Source organism: Danio rerio, chromosome 22 (assembly GCF_049306965.1).
Source record: "Danio rerio strain Tuebingen ecotype United States chromosome 22, GRCz12tu, whole genome shotgun sequence".
Taxonomy (NCBI): domain Eukaryota; kingdom Metazoa; phylum Chordata; class Actinopteri; order Cypriniformes; family Danionidae; genus Danio; species Danio rerio.
The window spans coordinates 31,791,768-31,817,552 of NC_133197.1; the positions used below are offsets into that span (position 1 = coordinate 31,791,768).

Here is a 25,785-nt window from a genome sequence, read left to right on the forward strand (position 1 = left end):
CACAATTCACCAGAAGCTGGCTGACTGAAAATGAAGAGTTTGTGTACATACACCTCGTTGGAAGTACATCAACATATAAAAACTTCCGGTTCACGTGGACTTTAAACTTGTAAAATATGGAAACAATAAAGAACTTATACGATAAGCAAATGTACACTTCTGTAAAAACATTTATTAACAGATCCACAATTCATAAAAAAAGAAACAGTTTAAAAATAATAATAATTTAATTTGCCCAGCCAGGCGCTGATAGGCAGAACATCATCGAGCTAAGGCAGGTATTGCAGAGTAATCATTGTGCAGTGGTTTTCTCTAAGGCAAACAAAATCAAAAAGCAAACACTGTTCTTCAATCTTTAAATATTAAAACAAGTGTTTTTTTTTTGTATTCCCTGTGATACACCATTGCTTTGTTCAGTTCGACTGTCCTTTGTTTTTCAAGTACACTGAGATTGCGATGAGTCGGGCAGCCATTTTAAGGCAGCGCAGTTATTGGACTCAGTTTGAATGATGGCTGGATGGGTGTCAGGAAGGAGGTAGGGAAGGTGAAAACCGAGGATTCAAAGCTCTCCGTTTCCAGTGTGAAGTCTCCGCTGAAGAAAGTGGGTGTCTCTTGAGCTGCTGGAGTCACTAGTGGAGGTGTGGAAGAAACCACCTCAGACTCGAACTGCAGCAGCTGACCCATGAAGCTAAAATTGGGCGAGATGATGGCACGCCGCTGTCGGATGACGTCAAAGGCCTGCTCCAAACGCAACCGCTGGGTTTTCATGATGTACGCCATGCAGATGGTGGGAGAGCGAGAGATTCCCGCCTCGCAGTGGACCAGCACTTTACCTCCCTCTGCTTTCACGCGCTCTGTGGAGAGAAAAGGAAGTGCATTCAGTTCAAAAGCTCCTGATATAACAGCATATGAGTGACAAAAAACAGACTGCATTTTTAAAATCGAGATTTATTAAAGAAGCACTTTTAGAAAAGTACAAAATAGTCTTGCAGAATTTAGGTATTACAGCTTATTACGTTGATAGATTGTTAAAAAATAAAATAAAAAATCAGGCACCGTTACTGTAGTTGTGCTAAACCTGAGTTTCTTTCATATGTTGAACGCAAGAGAAGATATTTAGAAAAATGTTGGAAACTGGTAGCCTTTAATTTCCGACTATAGAAGTCAATAGAAATTAAAGTCAATTGGAACTGAATGAGGGTGAATAGATGTTACAAAAGGAGATATTTGGAAAAATTGTTGGAAACTGGTAGCCTTTGACTTCCTACTATAGAAATCAACAGGACGCAAAGCTAATTGGAGCTAAATGAGGGTGAATAAATGGTCCAAAGGAAAATAGTTTGAAAAATGTTGGAAACTGGTAGCCTTTAATTTCCGACTATAGAAGTCAATAGAAATTAAAGTCAATTGGAACTGAATGAGGGTGAATAGATGTTACAAAAGAAGATATTTTGTAAAATGGTGGAAACTGGTACTTCATACTATAAAAGTCAATAGAAATCAAAGTCAATTGGAACTAAATGAGGGTGAATAAATGTTACAAAAGGAGATATTTGGAAAAAATGTTGGAAACCGGTAGCCTTTGACTTCCTACTATAGAAATCAACAGGACGCAAAGCTAATTGGAGCTAAATGAGGGTGAATAAATGGTCCAAAGGAAAATAGTTTGAAAAATGTTGGAAACTGGTAGCCTTTGATTATCTACTAGAAGTCAATAGAAATCAAAGTAAATTGGAATGAGGGTGAATAGATGTTTTGAAAAAAGATAGTTTGAAAAATGTTGGAAACTGGTGTAATATAGAAGTCAACAGAAATCAAAGTCAATTGGAACTTAATGGTGATGAATAAATATTACCAAAGGAGATATTTTGAAAAATGTTGGAAACTGGTAGCCTTTGACTTCCTAATATAAAAGTCAAAGTCGATTGGAACTAAATGAGGGTGAAGAAATGTTACAAAAGAAGATAGTTTGAAAATGTTAGAATCTGGTATCCTACTATAGAAGTCAAAGTCAATTGGAACTAAACAAGCGGTAAATAAATAAAAATTTTCGGCTAACTATCTTTTAAGTTTTTTAGAAAAGAAAATGTATTTAAAAATCAAAGGTGAAGTAGTTGCACCAAACCGGTTAATTTTTTTTTTTTCAAAACACCATTGTTCTGTTATTGGTCACTCAAACAAACAGCCACGCCCCAAATTCATGCGCTTGGTTGAGTCATGCGATTTTCAAACAAAACATTTTTAAATTAACCAACAAATGCCACACTTGCTACTTTGAGCATGTTACTCTAATGTATTTTAACACCGCACAAGTGTATAAAAACTATAACATGGCACTGCGTATAGAGATGTGAGCACAAAAGAGTCATCTTGTTATCTTTCACAGTCCTCTTGATATACTCTGTCCATTATCACACAGCTAATTCATTTCCTCCCTGACCCTTTTTATCGTAATGTCATATCAGTTTCATTTCCACCCCTGAATCTCTCCATAAATTCACAACGCTCACACCATTAAGGAAAGCTTAGGTTCCGCACTCCTTTTGTAATTTAATAAAGCTAAGCAGATTTCAGACTCGTATCTCTCACCGACGCATGGTTCATGTGAGAATCTTCACTGCTGGTCTTTATAAAACAAAACCTGCTGGTGTGAATCACGCCTGAAGCCCATCTGGAGCAGAGCGGGGCCGATCTGTGGGCGTCATAATGACTATGACACTCACTAATGCGCCTAAATATTACCACACTCTCATTAGTGTAAAGCTTTCGATGGATTATTCCTTTAATTCACTGCTATCGTCGTTTTTATGCGAGAGTCCAAATGATCTGGTCTCTTATGTAATATTGACTATAATCAGGTAAATGTATTTATCTTGAATTCTGGTTACTGTAATGTGTTATTGAATAATAGGATTTATGCCTAGAGGATATGTAAATAAAAATGTATTTATAAATACACTCTAAATAGTGAAGTCTATAAAAAGTGAATATCCCAGAAACAAAGTTTTGGAAGACATATGGGCAAAGCAGAGGCGCAGTAGGTAGTGCTGTCGCCTCAAAGCAAGAAGGTCGCTGGGTCGTACCTCGGCTCAGTTGGTGTTTCTGTGAGGAGTTTGCATGTTCTCCTTGCGTTTGCATGGGTTTCCTCCGGGTGCTCCGGTTTCCCCCACAGTCCAAACACATGCGTTACAGGTAAATTGGGGTACAGCCTAAATTGGGTAGGCTAAATTGTCCGTAGTGTATGTGTGTGTGTATGTGTGGATGTTTCCCAGATGTGTTGCGGCTGGAAGGGCATCTGCTGCGTAAAAACATGCTAGATAAGTTGGCGGTTCATTCCCCTGTGGCGACCCCGGATTAATAAAGGGACTAAGCCGACAAGAAAATGAATGAATGAATGAGAATAGAAGACATATATAGTCCTATAAAGGAGACATGTAATTCTATAGATGTAACAATTTACTTATTGAGGACTATAAAAATAAACATAATGATATTAAAGTTAATCATTAAAGTTATCATTATCATTGGGTTTACATTGCTGTAGTAGAGTATACAATAAAAGAAATTCGATAATACAGGGATTTTTGGTTATTCAATTAGAATAAATAGCTTTATTCATTCATTTTCTTTTGGCTTAGTCTTTATTTATCAGGGGTCACCTCAGCAGAATGAACCACCAAATTAATAATTGAATTATTTTAATTTATTTTAAAACATATTTAAAACTATTTACATACATAATACGTCATTTAATTGTTATATTTGGTCTCAGTAGTTTGTTCGTTTAGTTTGTATTTTTGGTCTTGCCAATGTTTGTTTCAATGGTTTCTCATTGTTTCACTGATTATGTTCACCTGTGTATTGTTTAGTCACTCGTCATTTTCTGTTTACATGTCTTTAGTTTCTTTAAATTAATTAATGATAGGATTTATGCCGAACTAGAGGAGCTAATATATAAATAAACTCAATACAGTGTAGTCTATAAAGAGTGAATCTCCCAAAAACAATGTCTAGGAAACATATAGTTGAAGTCAGAATTATTAGCCTCCCGTTGATTTTTTTTTTTCTTTTTTAAATATTTCCCAAATTATGTTTAACAGGACAAGGAAATTTTCACAGTATGTCTGATAATATTTTTTTTCTTCTGGAGAAAGTCTTATTTGTTTTATTTAGGGTAGATTAAAAGCAGTTATTATTTTTTAAACACCATTTTAAGGACAAAATTATTAGCCCTTTTAAGCTAATTTTTTCCCGATAGTCTACAGAACAAAGCATTATTATACAATAACTTGCCTTATTACCCTAACCTGCCTAGTGCTTAGTTGACCTAATTAACCAAGTTAAGGCTTTAAATGTCACTTTAGGCTGTATAGAAGTGTCTTGAAAAATATCTAGTCAAATATTATTTACTGTCATCATGGCAAAGATAAAATAAATCAGTTATTAGAAATGAGTTATTAAGACTTTTAAGTTTAGAAATGTGTTGAAAAACTCTTCTCTCCGTTAAAAATGAAATTGTGGAAAAAAAATTAACAAGGGGTTAAATAATTCAGGGGGGCTAATAATTCTGAATTCAACTGTATATAGTGCTATATAGGAGACATAAATAATCATTTAGATATTACAATTTACTTCAAGAAAATCAAGCTTAATGAGGACTATAAAGATAGTTAGTTAGTACAGTTCATCTTTTAGGTTATCACTATCATTGGCTTTACATTGCTGTAGTACAGTATACAGTAAACATTATATGATACAGTTATTTTGGTTAGATCAAGAATGAATAATTTCATTCATTCATTTATTTTCTTTTGGCTTAGTCTCTTATTTATTAGGGGTCACCACAGTGGAATGAACCGCCAAATTAATAACTGAATTATTATAATTTATTTGAAACTTTTTTAAAACTATTTACATACATAATACATTATTTAATTGCTATATTTGGTCTCAATTGTTTGTACTTTCAGTGTTTTGCTTTTTTTTTATTTTGTCAATGTTTGTTTCTATGGTTTCTCATTATTTCTGATTATGTTCACCTGTGTATTGTTTAGTCACTCGTCATTTTCTGTTTACACGCTTTAATTTCTTTAAATTAATTTATGATAGGATTTATGCCGAACTAGAGGAGTTAATAAATAAACTCCAAACAGTGTGGTCTATAAAGAGTAAATACCCCAAAAACAATGTTTGGAAGACATATTTAGTCCTATTTAGGAGACATATATTGCGATTTGCTTCCAGAAAATTAAGCGTATTAAGGACCATAAGGATAAACATTTGTTCAATCACTCGTCATTTTCTATTTACCTTCAGTTTCTTCAATTTATTGACCAATTTTTTTCTTTGGACATGTTTGATGTAAGCAGTTACATTCTGCAGTGCCTGAATTTGTTGTAAATATTAATAATAAATAAACGAACTAATCTTAATCGTTGATCATTAACGAAAATTAAAGCAGCATCTAGATATCCTGTTTCTCCTTTTATTCAAAATGCAGTTCCCATTTAATTTAACTGGTTTACTTTTTATTTATTTAGCTTAATAAAGTAAAAATTGCCCGAAACTGGAAATGTTTTTTTGACTGATGTACAGGGAATTATGCACAAATAGCCTTAAGCACTTTCAAATCTTTATGTAAACACATTTACCAGGTAATTAAGTTGAGCACAACCTACAAGGCACATGTCAGTCCATTCATAGCACATACGCACACATACACACACACACCTAACACCACTAATCATCGACTCATCCACTGACACACTGGCCACGCCTGTGATACGTCAGATATTGGATTAGTCTAGCCTGTGACTCACAGTGACGTGTTTGTTTGATCTTCGTTTATCTATATATTACTTCTTCTTTTTTTTAGGGCTTGGTATTCATTTCATTTCTGAGAAAACAAGCAACACAGGATTTGTAGGTGCAAATAAAAAGTTGCAGTGCAGTCGGATTATGGAAATTATGTGTTAGTAAGGCAGAGGAAGTCTTATTTTTAAACAGCCTGAAAGAAGCTCAACTATCTATAGGTTAGGACTCAGTTCTGAGAATAGTTTAAGCCATACAAGTGACGTTTATATAACGTTGAAAAGATGCAGACGTTTAAAACATAAGAGGTAAACATAAAGGTAAACATAACAACCTAAAAAAGATATCTGTCAATGTTTTGATTTTAAGACACTGGTATTGTATAATTGGTAAATAATACATAAATAAATATTGATGTTGTATATCTTACTGTAAAAATATTGATATTTATTAATGTTTTATTTGCTAAAATTACATAAATAAATATTGATGTTGTATGTTTTTTGTAACGACATTGATGTTTATTCCTGTCTTATAGTAACAACACATAAATAAGTACTGACATTGTGTGTTATTGTAAAATATTAATATTTATTCAAGTCTTATTTACTAATAATACATAAATAATTATTGATGCCATATGTTACTGTAAAAATATTAATATTTATTCATGTCCTAATTACTAATAATGTATAAATTAATATTGATATTGCATGTTATTGTAAAAATATCGATATCTATTCATGATTATTTACTTATAAAATATAAATAAACATGAATATTGTATGTTATTGTAAAAATATTGATATTTATTCATGATTATTTACTAATACACAAATAAATATTGATATTGTATGTTATTGTAAAAATATCACTATTTATTCATGTCTTATTTGCTAATAATATATAAATAAACATTAATATTGTATGTTATTGTAAAAATATTAATATTTTTAATTTTTTTATTAATCATACATAAATAAACATGAATATTGTATGTTATTGTAAAAATATTGATATTTATTTATGATTTTTTTAATAATATATCAATAAATATTTATATTGTACGTTATAGCAAAAATGTTGATATTGATTCATGCCTTATTTACTAATGATACATAAATAAATATTGATATTGTATGTTTTTGTAAAAAATATTGATATTTATTAATGTCTTATTTACCAAAAATGCATAAATAAATATTGATATTGTGTGTTGTTGTACAAATATTGATATTTATTTATGTATTATTAACTAATTATACTTTTATTAGGTTATTATGTTTACTTCTATGTTTCCTACTTGTGTTTTAAACGTCTGCATGTTGTATGTTATTGGAAAAAATATTGATATTGATTCATGTATGATTACCTAATAATACTTAAATATATATTGATATTGTATGTTATTGTAAAAATATCAACATTTATTTATGTATTATTACCTAATTATACTTGTTTACGTTTATGTTTACGTTTATGTTTCCTACTTGTGTTTTAAAAGTCTGCATGTTGTATGTTGTTGTAAAAAAATATTGATATTGTATTACGCACATTTTGGTTTTAAAACTTTACCGAAAGCATTTGATTGACTTCAAAATGTTGACTATTACACGCAGATACAAACAGAGCGATATTTACCAATGAAATCGATAGCCTCCTGGAAGTGTGAGCTGATATCGGCCGTGTGACTGTCCTCCACCGGGATCCATTTGTAGTTGTACTGTCCTCTGGCGGGCCGAGAGTCTCTGCGTGAGACGTTCAGCAGGGCTGTGATGTGGAGGTCACTGAGATAGTCCTGTCTGCAGGCATGATAGGCACTGCCCAGGTACAGGAAAGGCAAGATCTCCACCGGCCGTCCCTGAAAAATACAATAATATGAATAAATTTGTACATAATCATTCAGATGTTTTTGCATGAGATGCTAAATCACAAATGATGCTTATGTTTAAGAGCAGGCCTTTTCTCTAAAAATCATAAATTATATCAGGTAATTTCAACTAACACACTTTCATGACAGTAATGTTCATATTTGTTTTGATTCATTAAGTTAGTGTATATAGTTTAAAATGATTTTTTTTATACATTGTGTTTTAAAAAGAAAAACAATAATATATCATACAAAAATTAGACAGCTTATCATACTACAGGAATAAGAAAGACTACGTTTCGTGCAGGAATAACAGAGAAATCTGTGCATTAGAATAAACGTTTTATCTACTTTCTTTGGCGATGACGTAACGATAGTGTAATGATGACGTATTTATTTTTTAGCTGCGTAGGGCTTAAATGAAATAGTGTTCTCGAATGAAGATAAGAGTTTGGTCAAAGGTTTACGAAAACTGAAAGGCTAAAGTGCTTCACGTTTTCTTTGTGAATTTCTGACTAAAAACTGGACAAAAGGTGCATTGGATTACTTGTTGGCGAAAATTAATCACACTGGATCAGTATGTCGTGTGGCGGAGAATGGGCGTTCATGCACTGGTACTGTGGTACTGCCTACGGTACTGAGCCAAGAAGACACACCACGCATCCATCATACTGTTCGACAGATTGCACGGGAGTCTGGCAAATAATGATTGCGATATGTAAACATTACTTTATTTCTGTGCATGCTAATTTAGTTTGCAAGTATTAAAATTGAAGTGTTCTGACAATATTTAGGTTGTCATTGTTTAACAATGTGGTGATATAAATCAGGTGAGGTGGAAAATGTAAATATATATGATATAATTTAATATACTTGCCATCTAACTACTAAATATATATATATATATATATATATATATATATATATATATATATATATATATATATATATAGTGTCACAAAAGTGCATATCAGTCTACCCTGCAGGCATAGGATGTCAACATGACGTCAAGTTGTACTCCAACGTCGTGGGGACGTTGGATTTTGTTTGGAAATGAAAATCATGTTGACGTCAGAACCCAACTTCAGGCAGACATCAATGTCAAATGTCAAACCTAATATCAACCAAATATCAACGTCTAATCATGTTACACCTTGACTTTGTGTTGACATTACCACTATCATATCTATCAGACATTCGATTTCGGTCACTTTCCAAAACAAACTAAAATCAAGCAATTATCAATGTAATTTGACGTAAATCTTTTCGTCATTTGACATCAAAATAACATCCTTAGACGCTGCCAAGACATTAAATTTTGGTCACCTAACGTCATGACCTAAATCTAACCTAATATTAACGTCTTATGATGTTGTGTGCCTGCTGGGTGATAAGCAACATTTGCGTTTGCTGATTTGTACTAATTTGGTACAATATCAATAATGCACTTTCGTTAAAAATCAGCTCACACCTCAGTGACGCATACATTTAGTGGAGCTTCATGCTTAAATGTATGGAAAAATCACACATTTTATTTTCTAATCAGATGAATTCATATAATATCATGCAAACTTTTTTGTACAATTCGTTCACGTCCCTGTGATGTTTATATTTAGGGTCGGGACTTTACTTTTTAAAATTGCACATTTTATTTCCTAATTCGTATGAAATTGTACCATATATTTCATTCCTTCTCCTATGTGCTCATGCCTGACTGTTTAACAGACGACTAATAGACATCTAAACGTAGACAGCTTGGCTAAAAGGTTGTCAGTGAACATCCAATAGACATCTAATAGCCCAAAACTAGACTAGATTAGACAGACTTTAGTCATTCATTTTCATTTATTTGATGACTAGTTTTGGCCTATTCTTAGATGTCTATTAGATTTTTACTGACAAACCAAATTTAGCCTTGTTTTAGCCAAAATGACTATGTTCAGACGTCTATTAAAAATCTATTAAACATCTTTTGAAAACAAAAAAATTCTTGCTACGTAATTTTATCATTTAAAACAATACAATTTATAATTTTTTGCACAAACTGCTCATGCCCCAGTGATGGTTTTGTGTTTATGGGTTTGTCATCATAGCTAAACACCTTACATTTCTGTCCAGTTCACATCATACAAGCAAACATTAAATCAGCACCTTGTTTTTTTTGTTCTTTTTTTTTGTTTTTTGCATGAGGTTACTTTGTACATACAGATATCAGAAGTGAAACTCTTAGAGAACAGTTTCACCACGCATAGCAAAACAGGTGGTGTAACAGGCACTGTTTGACCTTATCATAAAAAATGAATTGCAGACCAAAGGTCAGACATAAAAGGACCTCAGATGTCCACTGGGTGTCTATGAACGAAGTCTGTTGTTTGGTTAGTTAACTCAACACAGTATCTGTCTGTCTATCTATCTATCTATCTGTCTATCTGTCTATCTGTCTATCTATCTATTTATCTATCTATTTATCTATCTGTCTATCTGTCTATCTATCTATCTATCTATCTATCTATCTATCTATCTATCTATCTATCTATCTATCTATCTATCTATCTATCTATCTATCTATTTGTCTGTCTATCTATTTATCTATCTATCTATCTATCTATCTATCTATCTATCTATCTATCTATCTATCTATCTATCTATCTATCTATCTATCTATCTATCTATCTATCTATCTATCTACCTACAGTGAGAAAACGCATGGTCTTTTCTCTGTATGTCGAGTCATATTGACAGGGGAGTTTATTGCAGAAACTCCCCCATTCAGGAGGAAGTGGTTTCAGTGGAAGTGGGTTAAAATGAGGAAGCAACAGCTCGCTTTCTTCTCTCTTACCTGATCATAGTCTGGTTTGTGGTGAGAAGCCAGTTTGTCACAGTGACTGCTGACGCCTCTTTCGCTTTTGTCTTCACTCACTTCCACAGACCTGGTTTCAGTGCAAAGCTCAGGGTAATGGGCATGGAAGTTCTCATAGCCTCCTGCGATGAGAAATTCAGTGTTATTATGAGTTGTCAAGGACTGTTGAGTCGTTCAGCTTATCAAGAGCTTTATGTGGAGCAGTTCAAGCTGAGCCAAAAAGCAAACCACACCAATAGAGGGAGAGTGTTCGTGAGCTCAAGGGCTTTTCATTTCTTACAATCTCACATTGAACTGAGCTTTGGTTTGGTTGATTTAATAAAAAATAGTAACATAGAATCCTTGTACAATTGAATACCCTGCTTTCATTTGAAAGAGTATTACCGTGAAATAGCTATAAATATTACTGTGTTAGTCTTCATACTTCCCTCTGTGACTCATCCGTCCTTTGACGCACAACAAGAATTTATCTTTTGAAAACCAGACAAAATCCTCTGCTACATCAAACTGTGTGTAGATAAAAATTTTAATTATACATATATATATATATATATATATATATATATATATATATATATATATATATATATATGAATCTTTATTTTGTTATAGGCTATATATAATTTAAGTCTATACTTAGTCTGTTTTTATGGATTTATAGTCAAAACAAATGTAATTACATTTTTTTTATGTTTAAACAAAATAACATGTCTAATTATTATTGAAATGTATTTTTCCTCAAAACTCTACAAAATAATTCAGAAAATCTTTTAGAAATGCTTATTATTTCAAATTAAAAGTCAAAATTTTAACATAAAATTATTCAAACAAATATTCAAACGATATGAATCCTTGTTTAGTCATAATCTATTGTCATTCTGAACGCAATCACACAAAAACAAAGGACATATATTAAAAAACACGCTCTTTACACGTTATTAAAACTTAAAATAATCGAACATTATTAACTCACCTTTTAAGAAGCAGATGCTCGCGCTACTCGTCAAGTGCGACAAAGTATTAATAACTATCTGAGCAATACTGTCCTTTTTCAGTTTCTGTAAATGAGGTGTGCGGTCGTCCAGAGCCACGACAGCGGAGATGCTGCCCTCCCGAAGCCGAAATAAGGCTTTCTCGTCAGGAATGACGAACTGTAGAGGAACCGGACCACCGCGGGACCTCCGGACAACCACCGAATTCAAGTTCACATTGACGGAGCCTCTGATACAAGAGTTCGAGAAGGAGAAATACGGTCTACAGTCCACAATAAGACAATTTCCACACTCCTTCCGTATGATCTTCCTCAGGCGTCGGCAATCTATGCTGGAGACCTTCATGTTTGAAATGACAAAGTGAAATGTGTTTTAAATAGGGATGTGGATGTTTCAGGGGTGTAGGTTGCCTACTAAACCCTGCGTACTGAGCCTGAGTCTACATTTCCTCCAAGGGGATTCCGTCTGATCGGTTTTATGTGAATGGAACCTCCGGCGCTTGACGTCACGAACCATATATGGACACACCGACACGGGAGCGCGCCCACATTCTGTTGACTGAACCCGCCCTTGAAACCGAGTGAGGCGAATAAATACTGAACATTTAACTCATCGGTTCATCACGGTGCTGCTCTTATGTGTCACTTTCTTGTAATTCAAGCGCTCATTTATTGTAATAACCTTGAAAGTATTTGAAAACGACAACATTGAAGGTTATTTTAGGACAACTAGGCTATTTTAGCGTCCACAACAACAAAGGATGATGAGGTACTTCAGTTTGTCGCTTTAAAAGTTCAGGCACTTAAAAAAAAATACCTCAAAAACAAAAATGTGCTTTTAATGTATCATATATAAACAACTTTTTTCTTCAGTAAGAAAATTAAAGCTGAATCTGGTCCTTTGTATTTCATAAAAACAAGTTGTTGGCAAAACATACAGGCAAACATTATTAATCCCCATGGCTCCTGATGATGATACATGAAGGTCTTGTGAAGCAAAAAGGTTGGTGTGTGCAAGAAACTGAACATTAGGCTATTTACAACATTATGAGGCCTACTTTTAATCCACAATAAACAGAGCGTTCATAACAGAACGACTCTCAAACTGACGCCATTTGAGCGGGACAACATTGTATTGCTCAACTAGTAGGCAACTTATCTTAGAATTGTATATAAAGTATGAAGACATTCACATGTGCAGTCTCAATCATTTTATTCCTTCGGCTTTTTTGGGGATGCCATGGCGGAATGCATCACCAACTATTTTGGCATTTGTTTTATGCAGCAGATGCCAGCAGATGTCTCAATCACAGATTCCCAAAGTTTTTATATACATCATTATTGAAAGCAATTGCGCTCGCATCTGGGATCATTTGCCATTTACATTGTAAATAATGTTGAACTTTTTGAACTCACAAATCTACATTAAATATCAAAGTACAGTCAGAATCTAAAGGTATTAATTTAGTTTATCCTGTAGGCTGTATGTTGTTTGACTCTTAAAGTGGCACCATTGATTTACTTACAATTTATTATTCACCACAGACCACAATTCACCCAAACAAATCTTTAATGCATTCTACTGAGGAAAAAAGTCACCTACATGTTGGATGTCCTGATGGTATTAATTTTAATTTCTGAGGTAACTGTCTAGTTATACTTACTTATTTACTTACTCCCAGGGCCATTATATCAAAGTGGGTATTTAGCCGCACCATGTTGGTGTTTCGTAACATCTAGTTTTTATGAGGTGGGTTGTTAGCCCAATGCTCGCTCAACACTCAACCTGGACCAGGGCATACACATGTACACTACGGACCATTTAGCTTACCCAATTCACCTACAGCGCATGTCTTTGGACTGTGAGGGAAACCGAAGGAAACTCACGCGAACATGGGGAGAACATGCAAACTCTGCACAGAAATTCCAACAGACCCAGCCGGAGCTCGATCCAGCGACCTTCTTGCTATGAGGCAACAGTGCTACCCACTGCGCCACCGTGTTGCCCCAACTATAGTTATACACTAATGGTTTGTTGTGGTTTGTTGGCTTGTTGTAACCCAACACTGTGTCAAATATGAACAAATCCAGCATTGGGTTAATTTTTTTTTTTTTAACCCAGTTGTCCATATTTGACCCAATGTTGGTCACAAGAAACAATCATTTGTTCATTTGAGTGTATTTTTAAAGCAACTGTTGTAGATACCATTCTTTAGAATTATAGTTTATCATTATAGTTATCATCATAGGTGTGAACGAGCCATTTTTAATGCTTTATTATAATATAATATGTAATAAAATTTTGTAAAGCTGCTTTGGTACAAAAACTGTTGTGAAAATGGCTAAACAAGTCAACTTGAATCAAATAGATGATGCATTCATACTTAAATCCGACTTTCATTCAGTAAAGAAATAGTTTGTGTACATTAAATTAAGACCTCAAACTACTTAAAGACATCCTTCTGGCAGCGCCGTTGAATGGCAAGTAACGCGTAGTGAACTTCCGCCTCACTCTATCCACCTGTCCTATATCCGTTCTTCGTAATCCCAGCACCACTAATGTGATTATACGTCACCTCCGTCACCGGCCAAGGAAATATTCAACAGACCTTTGTTTTCAATCACCTTCTTCATTCACACCACATCTGATTGCACAATACAATCATAATATTGTCTTATTGGTTTATGTGAGTAATGGTTTTCGCTGGTATGAGGGCCCAATGTTTCCCAGAATGCACCCTGCAGTGAGGAGAGCGAGGGAAAGAGTGAATGTGTGTGTATGTGGATGTGTGTGTGTGTGTGACAGGAAGAGCAGGCGGTTGGAGGATTACTGTGGCCGGCCGTCACCCATATGGCCCTGTGTAATCTCTCGGCTGATGACGTCACAGTGTGTTGGGGTAACACACACAGGCCACTCTCTCTCTCTCTCACATTCAGGAATGAATAGCAAAATAAAAACAGGGAGGTGAAGATCATTGGTATTTACCTATACTGTGTGTGTCTTCTAGTTTTAATGGTTTACAAGAACAGAACTTTGTATAATGACATGGGTATGACCTAGTTGTACTCTATTAGGGTTGTATACAAGGACATGCCGTATGTCCTCACAAGGCTTAAAAATCATACTTAATGGGGTCTTTTGACATAAAAATCTTGGGGTTAGGGGGTAAGGTGGGGTAAAGCCATATAAGAAAAGGTTTTTACTGTATAAAAGACATTACGTCTATGGAGAGTCCTCATAAACCATCAATACCAATGTGTGTGTGTGTGTGTGTGTGTGTGTGTGTGTGTGTGTGTGTGTGTGTGTGTGTGTGTGTGTGTGTGAGGGAGTGTTTTGATGATCAATTCAGATCCGTTTGTATGTCTTCCCTGTTACAGAATTGTTTTTTTTGACAGTATCATTTAAAAGGAAAGTCTGTCAGGCTGCTAAGGCTTTATATGATCAAGGAATAATTTTTTCTATATAAAATAATAACTCATACGGCAATGCAGTGTTATAAATATCTTTATTTAGGGTTATTTTGAGGGTTATTTATTGTATATATGAATATATATATATATATATATATATATATATATATATATATATATATATATATATATATATATATATATATATATATATATATATATATATATACATAAACACACACAGACACACACACACACACACACACATTATTAATATTTCAGAATTTATTAATATTTCTGAATTGTGCTTTTTACTAGTATTTATTAATATTTTGAATGAGCTTTACATATTTTTCAGTTTTCATTTTATTTTATTTTCTTAAATGTTTAAAGTTGATTTTATTATGATTTCCTAATTTATTAATTGCATCTGCACTGCATTTGTATCAAATTAAAGGTTTAGTTTATTCAATTCAATTAAACTTAGTTAAATCTTTAGTCCTATAGCGCTTTTACAATGTAGATTGTGTCAAAGCAGCTTAGAAGTTCTAGTAAACTAGTAAAGATTTTATTTATAAACAGATTATTACACAATATTATTAACCGTGTTGAGGGTAACGCATTACAAGTAACGCAAGTTACGTAATAATATTACTTTTATAAGTAACGATTAGAGTAATGCATAACTTTAAAAAAACTAAGTAGTAATATTCAAGTTACTTTTTAAAAAATGTAATACAAGTTACTCATTTATTAATTTTCCTTCAGCTTAGTCCCTTATTTATTAGGGGTTGCCATAGCAGAATGAACCACCAACTATTCTGGCATGTTTTACACAGCGGATGCCCTTTCCAGCTACAATCCAGTGCTGGAAAACACCTATACACACTCATTTACACACACTCATACACTAGGGGCAATTTAGTTGATTCAATTCACCTATAGCGCATGTCTGTCGGGGAAACCGGAGTGGAAACCCATCCCAACACGGAGAGCACATGAAAACTACACATAGAAATGCAAATTGACCCAACATTAATGCATTACTTTCCCCAACACTGATTATTAAACGCATTTTTGATAACATTTATTCAAATAAAATATTAGTAGAACACATTTTAATATTAAAATTTGTTTTATTAATTTTTTACGATTTGAATGGTGATTCAAATTTTGTGGTACATCTAAAAATACCATGGTAAAGCATTATAAAATGTAAAGGCATGCCTCATTTCACATACAGATTGCTGTAAATTAATTTCCTTCTGTCTGTGTGAGCCATTGTCTTTCTTCTCTGTTCCATCCACTGGAATAGAGTGTGTGTGTTTGTGTGTTAAATGCCTTCCTGATGTATGTGCGTTGTAGGATAACAAAAAAAAAATCACAATGGAACCCACATGAGATGCAGGTGCTTCCTGGATTCCTGACAGAAATTCCTCGCTGACCTACGCATTTCTTATTATATACACTGTAAATGATGTGCCAGAGCACACACGCTCTTACAACACACACTCATCCACATAAGGAGCCTTCAAAATAATCTAATATACACTGAGGGCATTTGATAAGCTCCGCCCCCTTGCTCATGATGATGAAAGCGATGATGACGATGGTAAATGTCAGAATTCCTAGACGCACAGCTGCATATGCCGGTAAAATAGTGGGTCACGTAATGACACACGCAGTAAACCATCTCAGCTGATCAATAACAGACACTCAAGAGTAGTGGGAGATGAAAAAGCAGAGGCATTAATAGACGTTCAATGCATGGAAACGTTCCAGGAGGTCGGACGAGTGTTCCAGGAAAACAACGTTATGCGTTTAGACTAAAACAGCTAATGGCTCATGTGTTTGAAATTTCGCACACTGCGTCAGTTCGAAGTCGTTAAAATTAAGTGATGATGTTCAGTGCCAATCATGTTTTTAAAGTTCATCCCTAAAAGCACGCACACACACACATATAAACACAAACACAGAGGCCTGAGTCAGACTTCACACCCCTCTGACTGTATTACTGATCATTCTAATGTCACAATGCTACAGGGCACGGAAAGAGAGAGATATAAATGTACCTCGCCTTTTCTATTCAGGAGAACAAAGCAGCTCTAGTCAGGAGCAGTAAAAATAGCACAGACTCCAGGTGCTCGCAGACGCTGTCTGATTGAAGGAGAAACCACATCGGGGTCTGCATGTCTATTTTCTGTCGTGTGTGTGGAAAATATTCAGTTTACACCCTGATTTTGAACCCTGGGTCGTCTCAGTTTGATTCTGAATTACTATTTATATAGCTTTTTGATAATTAAGGCATTAACGGAAGATGTTTTGAACTATAGGTAGACATCACGACCAGCAGCACAATCGCCTGACAGCAAGAGGGTTGCTGGTTTGAGCCTCAGCTGGGTCAATTGGCATTTCTCTGTGGAGTTTGCATGTTCTCCCTGTGTTCACATGGGTTTCCTCCAGGTGCTCCAAGTTTCCCCCACAAGCCCAAAAATGTGGTTTAGGTAGATTGGGTACGCTAAATTGTTCGTAGTGTATGTGTGTGAATGAGTGTGTATGGATTTCCCAGTGATGGGTTGCAGCTGGAAGGGCAACTGCTGCGTAAAACATATGCTGTATGAGTTGGTGGTTCATTCTGCTGTTGTGACCCCAGATTGATAAAGGATTATAAATGAATGAAGGTAGACTTTTTAGGTAACACACTAGTGTTAAATTGTTGCCCTTGGATTTGACCGGACATTATGTTAACACACCATCACACACTACATCATTTATAGGGAATTTAACTTTGGTGAAAATTATAGAAATAAATAAATAAATAATATGAATCAAAATATTCTAATTAAATTGTACTAATTTGAAACTAATTGACTTGAGTATTATTGTATTCGGGACACTTTTAAATTTATTGGTGTTGAATTATTAGCAATATGGTAAACCCTTCCAGTTCAGTTTGAACTGGAATTTCTGACACTGGAAGCAGACGACACAACAACGATGCTACATTTATGCTAAATATACTTGCACTGTTCCTACTAGCTAGCCTTTATTACAGTCACCTCTAAACCTCACTGCCATCCGGGTCACGGCACCAACATAACATTTTCAGTTTTACTTGAACTGGCGTTTCTGACACTGGAAGTAGATGAGCTGACAAGAATACTACTTTTATGCTCTGTTATCTTGCACAGCTCATATTAGCTGAACTTCATTACACTCACCCCCTAAACCTCACTCCAATCTGGGTCACGGCACCAATGTAACCCATTTGGTTTTGTTTGAATTTACATTTCTTACATTGAAAGCATATGCTCTAACAAAGATGCTACTTTTATGCTATAAATATGCTTGAACAGCTTCTACTAGCTAGCTTTTATTACATTCACCCCCTAAACCTCACTTATATCCGGGTCACGGCACCAATTTAATTCCTCTGATTCTGTTTGAAGTTGCATTTTTGACACTGAAAGTAGATTGGCTAACAAGGATGCTATTTTCATGCTAAATATGCTTGCATAGCTACTACTAGCTAGCCTTCATTACAGTCACCCCCTAAACCTCACTGCCACCCGTGTCACGACACCAACACAAACCTTCCAGTTCTACTTGAACTGCCATTTCTGACATTAAAGGCAGATCCGCTAACAAGAATGCTACTTTTATTGCTGTTTTGTTCCACAGCTCCTACTAGCAAGACTCCATTACAGTCACCCTTAAACCTCACCTGGGTCACAGCACCAACATAACACTGGAAGCAGATTCTCTGACAATGATGCTACTTTTATGCTAAATATACTTGCACAGCCCTTACTAGCAAGCCTTCATTACACTCACCCCTAAACCTCACTACCATCCAGGTCACGGCACCAGTTTAAGTCCTCTAATTGTGCCTGCCCCAGTCCAAAATAGGATGCATGTGCACTTAGGTCCTACTAGCGGATATATGTTAAATGTAGAGTTTCTAGCTGTGTAGATCATTCAGAATCCGTCACTGAAGAGATTTAGCAAAAAAGAAAAAAGAAAGATCTGATGTCATTTACCAACCTCGTGGTGTTCTGCATGACTAAAAGAAGAAAAGCTCTCCTATCCATTCAGTGAACAAAATGGTGCACCTTTTATTTTTTTTATTTTTTTTATTTCTTCTCTATTGAAATGACTGTATTTTACAATCAAAATTGCACCAAGAATCATTAAACGTGACCGTGCCTTCAGAATAATAGCAAACAAGAAAATATAATTATATCTACATTGAAAAGAATAGCTTTAGTTCATAGAGTGTCATGTTGTTGTTAGCTTGGCAATATGCCAACATCAAACTCGGCTGGAATAGAGCTATTATAGTCTCTCTTCCAGTGTGTCTGGAAAATGACTGGCCATTGTAGAAAAACAGATCAACGTCAAGATGAGTAAGAGGCACAAACTCAATCACCAACTCAGTATAGAAGATGTAGTCACAAGATGCTTTGCAGGCTCTCACAATAAGTCTAAGAGCTGGATCAAATAAATCAGGATAAAAGCGCCAGTTGTTTATTTTTACATACACAAGCAGATAACCATAAGTATTGGTTTAAAGAATGAAACATGAGTCAGCCAGCAGAGCTTATTGCCCTGAGAATTATATGTAATCAGATCACGTTGTGAGTCTACGACACAGTGGGTCAGATGTGTGTTAACAGTGGAGCACTGTGTCTTGTTTTCTGCCAATTAAAGGAATAGTTCACTTTTGCAGTGCTTATGTAGCCGCTAACAGACTCTCTGATCTTGGATAACCAAATAACCTTGTATAATTAATTCAGTAGATGGCAGCGTATGTACTGCGTCATTTGGGAAACAATATATATAAAGTACATGCGTCATGAATGTCATTAAAAAATGGCGCATCAATGGAATACATCAAATCAATGATGCAGGTTATTTATGACGTGATATCTTTGACTTCAAACCTGTATTTAAAACCAGCAAGCAATTTTTAAATTTGCAGACAAAAAATATCTAAAATTTTTAACCAATACAAATTTTTCCATTGGATTTGTTTCTTAAGATGGTTGTCTATAGCTTTCTTCATTACAGTCACCAATAAACCTCTTTGCCATTTGGGTCACCGCACCAACACAACCTATTTAGTTCTATTTGAATTGCCATTTCGGACACTGGAAGCCTAACAAGGATGCTGTAATGTGAAGTAGATGCTGGACAAAAGATTGCACATCCAAATTCAGAGTTTATTGGCAGAATGGTCAGGCAAGCAACATTCAACACAGGAGCAAGCAGATGTATATGGCAATTCAGAGTCATGTCGATAAACAGGCAAGTGGTTAGAGACATGCAGCAGACAACGTAAAACAGAAAGATTTAAACACGGCAAAGCAAAGCAAGGAAAACGCGTCATACAGTTCACTTCACAGATAAACAAGACTAAGCAATGAGTGCCTCAAAGTAAGCCATATATGTGTTTGTAATCAGTACTTGAGCAGCATCAGCTGTGTAAGTGTAATCAATGGAGACTTGAAGCAGGTGTGTGTGCGTTGCATGACTGGAACTGTAGTCAATATACCAGCAGATTTTTAGTCTGTTAGCGATCTACACAGGCTGGATTGCTGGTGATTGTAACAGACTTTTATGCTAAACATACTTGCACAGCTCCTACTAGCAAGCTTTCATTACACTTAACCCTAAACCTCACTGCCATCCATATCACGACACCAACATAACCTTTCAAGTTCTACTTGAACTGGTGTTTCTGACACTGGAAGCAGATGAGCTAATAAGGATGCTACTTTTATGCTAAGTATACTTACACAGTGTCTACTAGCGGATCTTCATTACGCTTACCCCTTAAACCTCAATGCCATCCAGGTCACGGCACCAACAAAATACTATTAATGACGTGATATATTTGATTTTAAAACTGCATTTAAAACCAGCAAGCAATGTTTAAATTTGCACAAGAGTTTTTAGTCAAAGTTTTAGATTGGATTTGTTTCTCAAGATGGTTGCCATTAGCTTCCTTCATTACAGTCACCCATAAACTCCTCTGCCATCCGGGTCACGGCACCAACACAACCCTTCTAGTTCTATTTGAACTGCCATTTCTGATGCTGGAAGCAGAAGCCCTAACATGGGTGCTACTTTTATGCTAAATATACTTGCACAGCTCCTAGCCTTCATTACACTCATTCATAAACCTCTCTGCCATCCAAGTCATGGCACAAACAAAACCCTTCCAGTATTTGAACTGCCATTTCTGATGCTGGAAACAGATGCCCTAACAAGGATGCTACTTTTATTCTAAATAAATCTGCACAGTGCCTACTAGCTGACCTTCATTACAATCACTTATCCATGCCATCCAGGTCGCGGCACCAACAAAGCACATTGTTAATGACTTGATTTTTTTGACATCAAAACTGCATTTAAAACCAGCTAGCAATGGTTAAATTTGCACAAAATAAATATTAAAGATTTGTAGACAAGGGCGAGGCAGTGACACATTAGGTAGTGCTGTTGCCTCACAGCAAGAAGGTCGCTGGGTCGAACCTCGGCTCAGTTGATGTTTCTGTGTGGAGTTTGCATGTTCTCCCTGCCTTTGCGTGGGTTTCCTCCGGGTGCTCCGGTTTCCCCCACAGTCCAAAAGACATGCGGTACAGGTGAACTGGGTATGCTAAATTGACCATAGTGTATGAGTGTAAGTGTGATTGTGTGTGGATGTTTCCCAGAGATGGGTTGCGGCTGGAAGGGCATCTGCTGCGTAAAAACTTGCTTGATAAGTTGGCGGTTCATTCCGCTGTGGCGACCCCGGATTAATAAAGGGACTAAGCCGACAAGAAAATGAATGAATGAATGGATTTGTAGACAACTGAAATGTTTACATTGGATTTGTTTCTCTAGATGGTTGTCATTAGCTTTGCAGCTAACATCAAACTTTTGGATTCAACAATTTTTGTTGCTTTTAAATGATTGAAAGAATTTAACTTACAATGAATTTGCCATCAGTAGTATTTTTTTAAAAGTGTCACAAGACGTAAAAGAGGAAGTTGTTATTGTTCCTCATTCATTGAAATGTCATTTAAGTGCAGTCTTTTGTTTAGGGAAGCACATTCTCTTACCTTCTCGTAAATGTTTTTGCGTGTGAATTAATTTGCTATTTTAGAGCATGACAACAATGTAAACATTCAGCTGGGAAGTTTCGAGGCTTCCAGGGGTTTCCCAGAGCAAATCTCTAGAAGTAAACAAAACAGCCTATTGTTCTACCTGTTTTGAACTTATTGTCCAGTTTTGATTTGATGACATCTGTTTCCATTACAGATATAGTGACCCTAGACCTGGACACTCATATTTAAAATCCAGTTTTACTACACGCAGAAATGGCATCTGCTGTTTGTTCAAGCTACTTCTGAGCTGAATTTGTAAAAACTAACAAGCTAATTCCATTCCTTCATGCTGTCCCAACACAAATCAATTGTGTGGAACCCAAACTAATTTTCAGTGTAATTTTAACTAAAACAAAATATTTTTTTAATTTAATGGCATTTAATTCATTTCTTTGGTTTTTATTAAAAGTTTTGGCTTTTATTTCTTTGTTAGTTTTTAATCATTTTAATTTGTGATGGTCGTGTAGTGTTTTAGCATTATTGTTGTTAAAAGTCTGTGAAGTGCTTTTTAAATGAGCATTTAGTTCAAAGTGTGGTGTTATATAACTGAAAGGTAAAGAAAGGGTGGGACAAAAAGTAGCCCCTCCCCTATTTTTTAAAACAGCCAATAGCATTTAGGTTTTTTATCTTAACTCTGCCAGTGGGATTGTTTGAGATCAAAGGCATTAAATGAAAAGCGTCTTAAAGGGGGCGGGATGTGTCCGAAACGACAGAGCATTTATTGGTTAAATGATTTGATGAGAAACTGAAGTATGAGTTGAAGTCAAAAAATGTTGAACCATTTAGGCGGAAGTAACAAACTACACCCAAAAAGATAATCAATAATTTAATGTATCTTAATAATAAACATATTTATTTACACTTTATTATTTATTTACACTTTTAGAGGTCTATTTACGAATATTCTCTATGTATTTGTGTTCATGACAGCACCAAATGCTAGGAGACTTAATTTATTTTCTCATTTAAATTTTAATTTAATCTGGCTTACAACATACTGATATACTGATTCTGAGTTCCTGTGATTTTCTTATTAGGTCACTGGTTCGAGCCCCGGCTGGGTCAGTAGGCATTTCAGTGTGGAGTTTGCATGTTGTCCCCGTGTTGGTGTTGGTTTCCTCTGGGTGCTCTGGTTTCCCCCACAAGTAAAAATTATGTGGTACAGGTGAATTGGGTAAGCTAAATTGTCTGTAGAGTAAGAGTGTGAATGAGTATGTATGAATGTTTTCCAGTGATAGGTTGCAGCTGGAAGAGCATCCTCTGCGTAAAACATTTGCTGGATAAGTTGGCAGTTCATTCCGCTGTGGCGACCCCGGATTAATAAAGGGACTAAGCAGAAGAAAATGAATGAATGGATGTTAATACTGTAGTAAATTGGGCTTTTACTTACTGTTGATTTCAGTCTTCACTAGGGTATTGTATAGTAAAGTGGCATCTATTGTCCTTTATAATCTTTTATCTACAATAAATGCACAAAAAATATGAAGTAACATTTTTTTTTGCAATTTAGATCAATATTGTTAGACCAAATATCGCAATGAAGGATTTAAAAAAAAATCCCTTTTGTCCCTTTTAAACTTTTTGTTAGATATGTTACTTTTGTCAATTTTCTTGCTAAAACTTTAACACTGTATATTAAGAAATACACATAATATTTAACATAATGAATGTATAATATATACTTTAATATTAATATAGTATAATTTAATTCTAACTACCTATATAAAACATATAAGCTAAACAATGTTAAAGTATAGAAAATATTAAAAACATATTCAACATAGGCTCATTCTGAAAACATAGCCCTATATACATTTCTAGAGAGCAAGCATTATATGGCCAGAAGTACGTATGGCTGCATTTAGTCTTTAAAAGGATCGCTACGGGTTGGTATGTAGCCGTTCTATTTCGTGCTTACAAGCTGACTGCTCACCTCTGTATGAATGACTTTTCTGCTGTTACCAGAGTACGTCAGCAGACTTGACATGTGGAGCTGAGTTGATCGTGATGATGGGGTTTGAGTCCGGTGAAGAACGGTTCCAGAAAGCAGGTAAGACAAAAGCAAAAGACAAAAAATAAACAAGTAAATAACAGGGTGAGATTGTGGTCAAATCTAAAATGTAATAAAAATCAGGCAACTTTCTGGATTTTCAAAGCTCTGTCAGTCGGGTATAGTGAAGATGGTGGGTGGGTCAGTCTGTGCTTTTTAAAACACTATTGGTTTGCTTTAGGGAGGGGTGGGTAGCTGGGGGGGTCGGTCAATTGGTAAGTCAGCCAGTTAGTCAGTTAATAGTGGCCTCTGGTGGATTTACACAAAACAGCAGGCGCGAATGACATTTGCGAAAACAAAAACTGCAAAAAAACGTAGCTCCTGGGATGTATTTTGCAAACTCCAGAAAAAGGGCTATATATATATATATATAGGGCTACGTTTTCAGAATGAGCCTGGGTTATTTAATTTGGGTAGACATTTTAATTTACTCTGAATATATCTCTAATAAAACCATACACTAACTTTTTTGTTACTATATCTGTTTAAGTAACCTTTTCTGCAGAGCAATATTATCAATACCATATACCATGATAAAAGGCATTTTAGAACAATCTTTCCTTTAAACCTTTTGTCAAACATATCACATTAATTGCAAATTTTCTAACTCTTTCAGCATATATTAAGAAATATATTGAAAATTGAATATACTATATGTATAATATATAAGATTAATATAATCATTTAATTATAACTATAAAAGTAAACAGTATAAGCGGATAATAATGTTAAACTGTTGAAAATATTACAAACATTTTATAATGCCACTAATCACCTGTGATTTTTGCATACTTTTCACTTAGTTGTTTCTTTTAGTGGTTTTGCACAATTATAATGAATTATACAGCAAAAGTTTTGATGAATCATTGTATGCATGTTTAATGAGGCCTATTGAGACTTGTTGTGCAGCCGGCTAATTTTGCCAATCATATTATCTACCTGAGGTTGCAAAATAAGGTGGAAAGCTTGTTTATATCGATGACTCTGGCACAGATGAAGCAGGTGATTCAGTCTTTGAATTGCTCCGTGTCCTTCTCTGCAGGTCACCGCCTTTAATTCTAGTTGAGTGGATTTGGCTTTCTGACACCCACACAGACTCACTTAAATAAGGGAGGGGGGGTGGAGAAAAAAGGGAAAATGAGAGAAAAAGGGAACTGGCAGCTCACTCCTCATCACGAGAGACTGCTGCAGGCCAGGGCTGAACGGCCCACCTTCTTTACCCACCCTGAATGTTACTACTATTACCTTGTTATTACAGCAATTTACAATCCTTCTTGTGACATGAAATGGGATTGATGCTTCTTGTATCCCATGCAACCACTATGGATAACTTACCCTTTAAAGTTAAAAGCACCTGTCAACTCACCCTTGATGCCTTTTGGCATTCTTCCATTGAGATAGTCACTGCATATCTCAAAATTTTACAGAAATTATCATTTGCTGTCTTTTTTAATCAAATATGTTCGTAGTTGAGCTCGTTCATCATGAATCTATTTACCACTTTCAACAGTTCAGTTCAATTGCTTTACCAGTTGTGTACTGTTTAGTGTAGATATAATTCGGCCATCTCGGGTAGATCAAAAGCCTTTGTTTTATTACCTTTGACCGTCATGATGAACTTTGAGGGAAAACGAAATCCAC

At 35.1% G+C, this 25,785-nt stretch overlaps 1 protein-coding gene across 1 annotated transcript; it reads right to left on the reverse strand.

Annotated features, from left to right (window-relative positions):
• Positions 1-152: 152 nt before the first annotated feature.
• dusp5 (dual specificity phosphatase 5) lies at positions 153-11,972 on the reverse strand. The gene is given in 4 exon segments (NM_212565.1): positions 153-854; positions 7,453-7,672; positions 10,521-10,663; positions 11,515-11,972. Coding segments are annotated over 4 exon segments (1,107 nt in total). The 5' UTR covers positions 11,879-11,972; the 3' UTR covers positions 153-474.
• Positions 11,973-25,785: the final 13,813 nt, after the last annotated feature.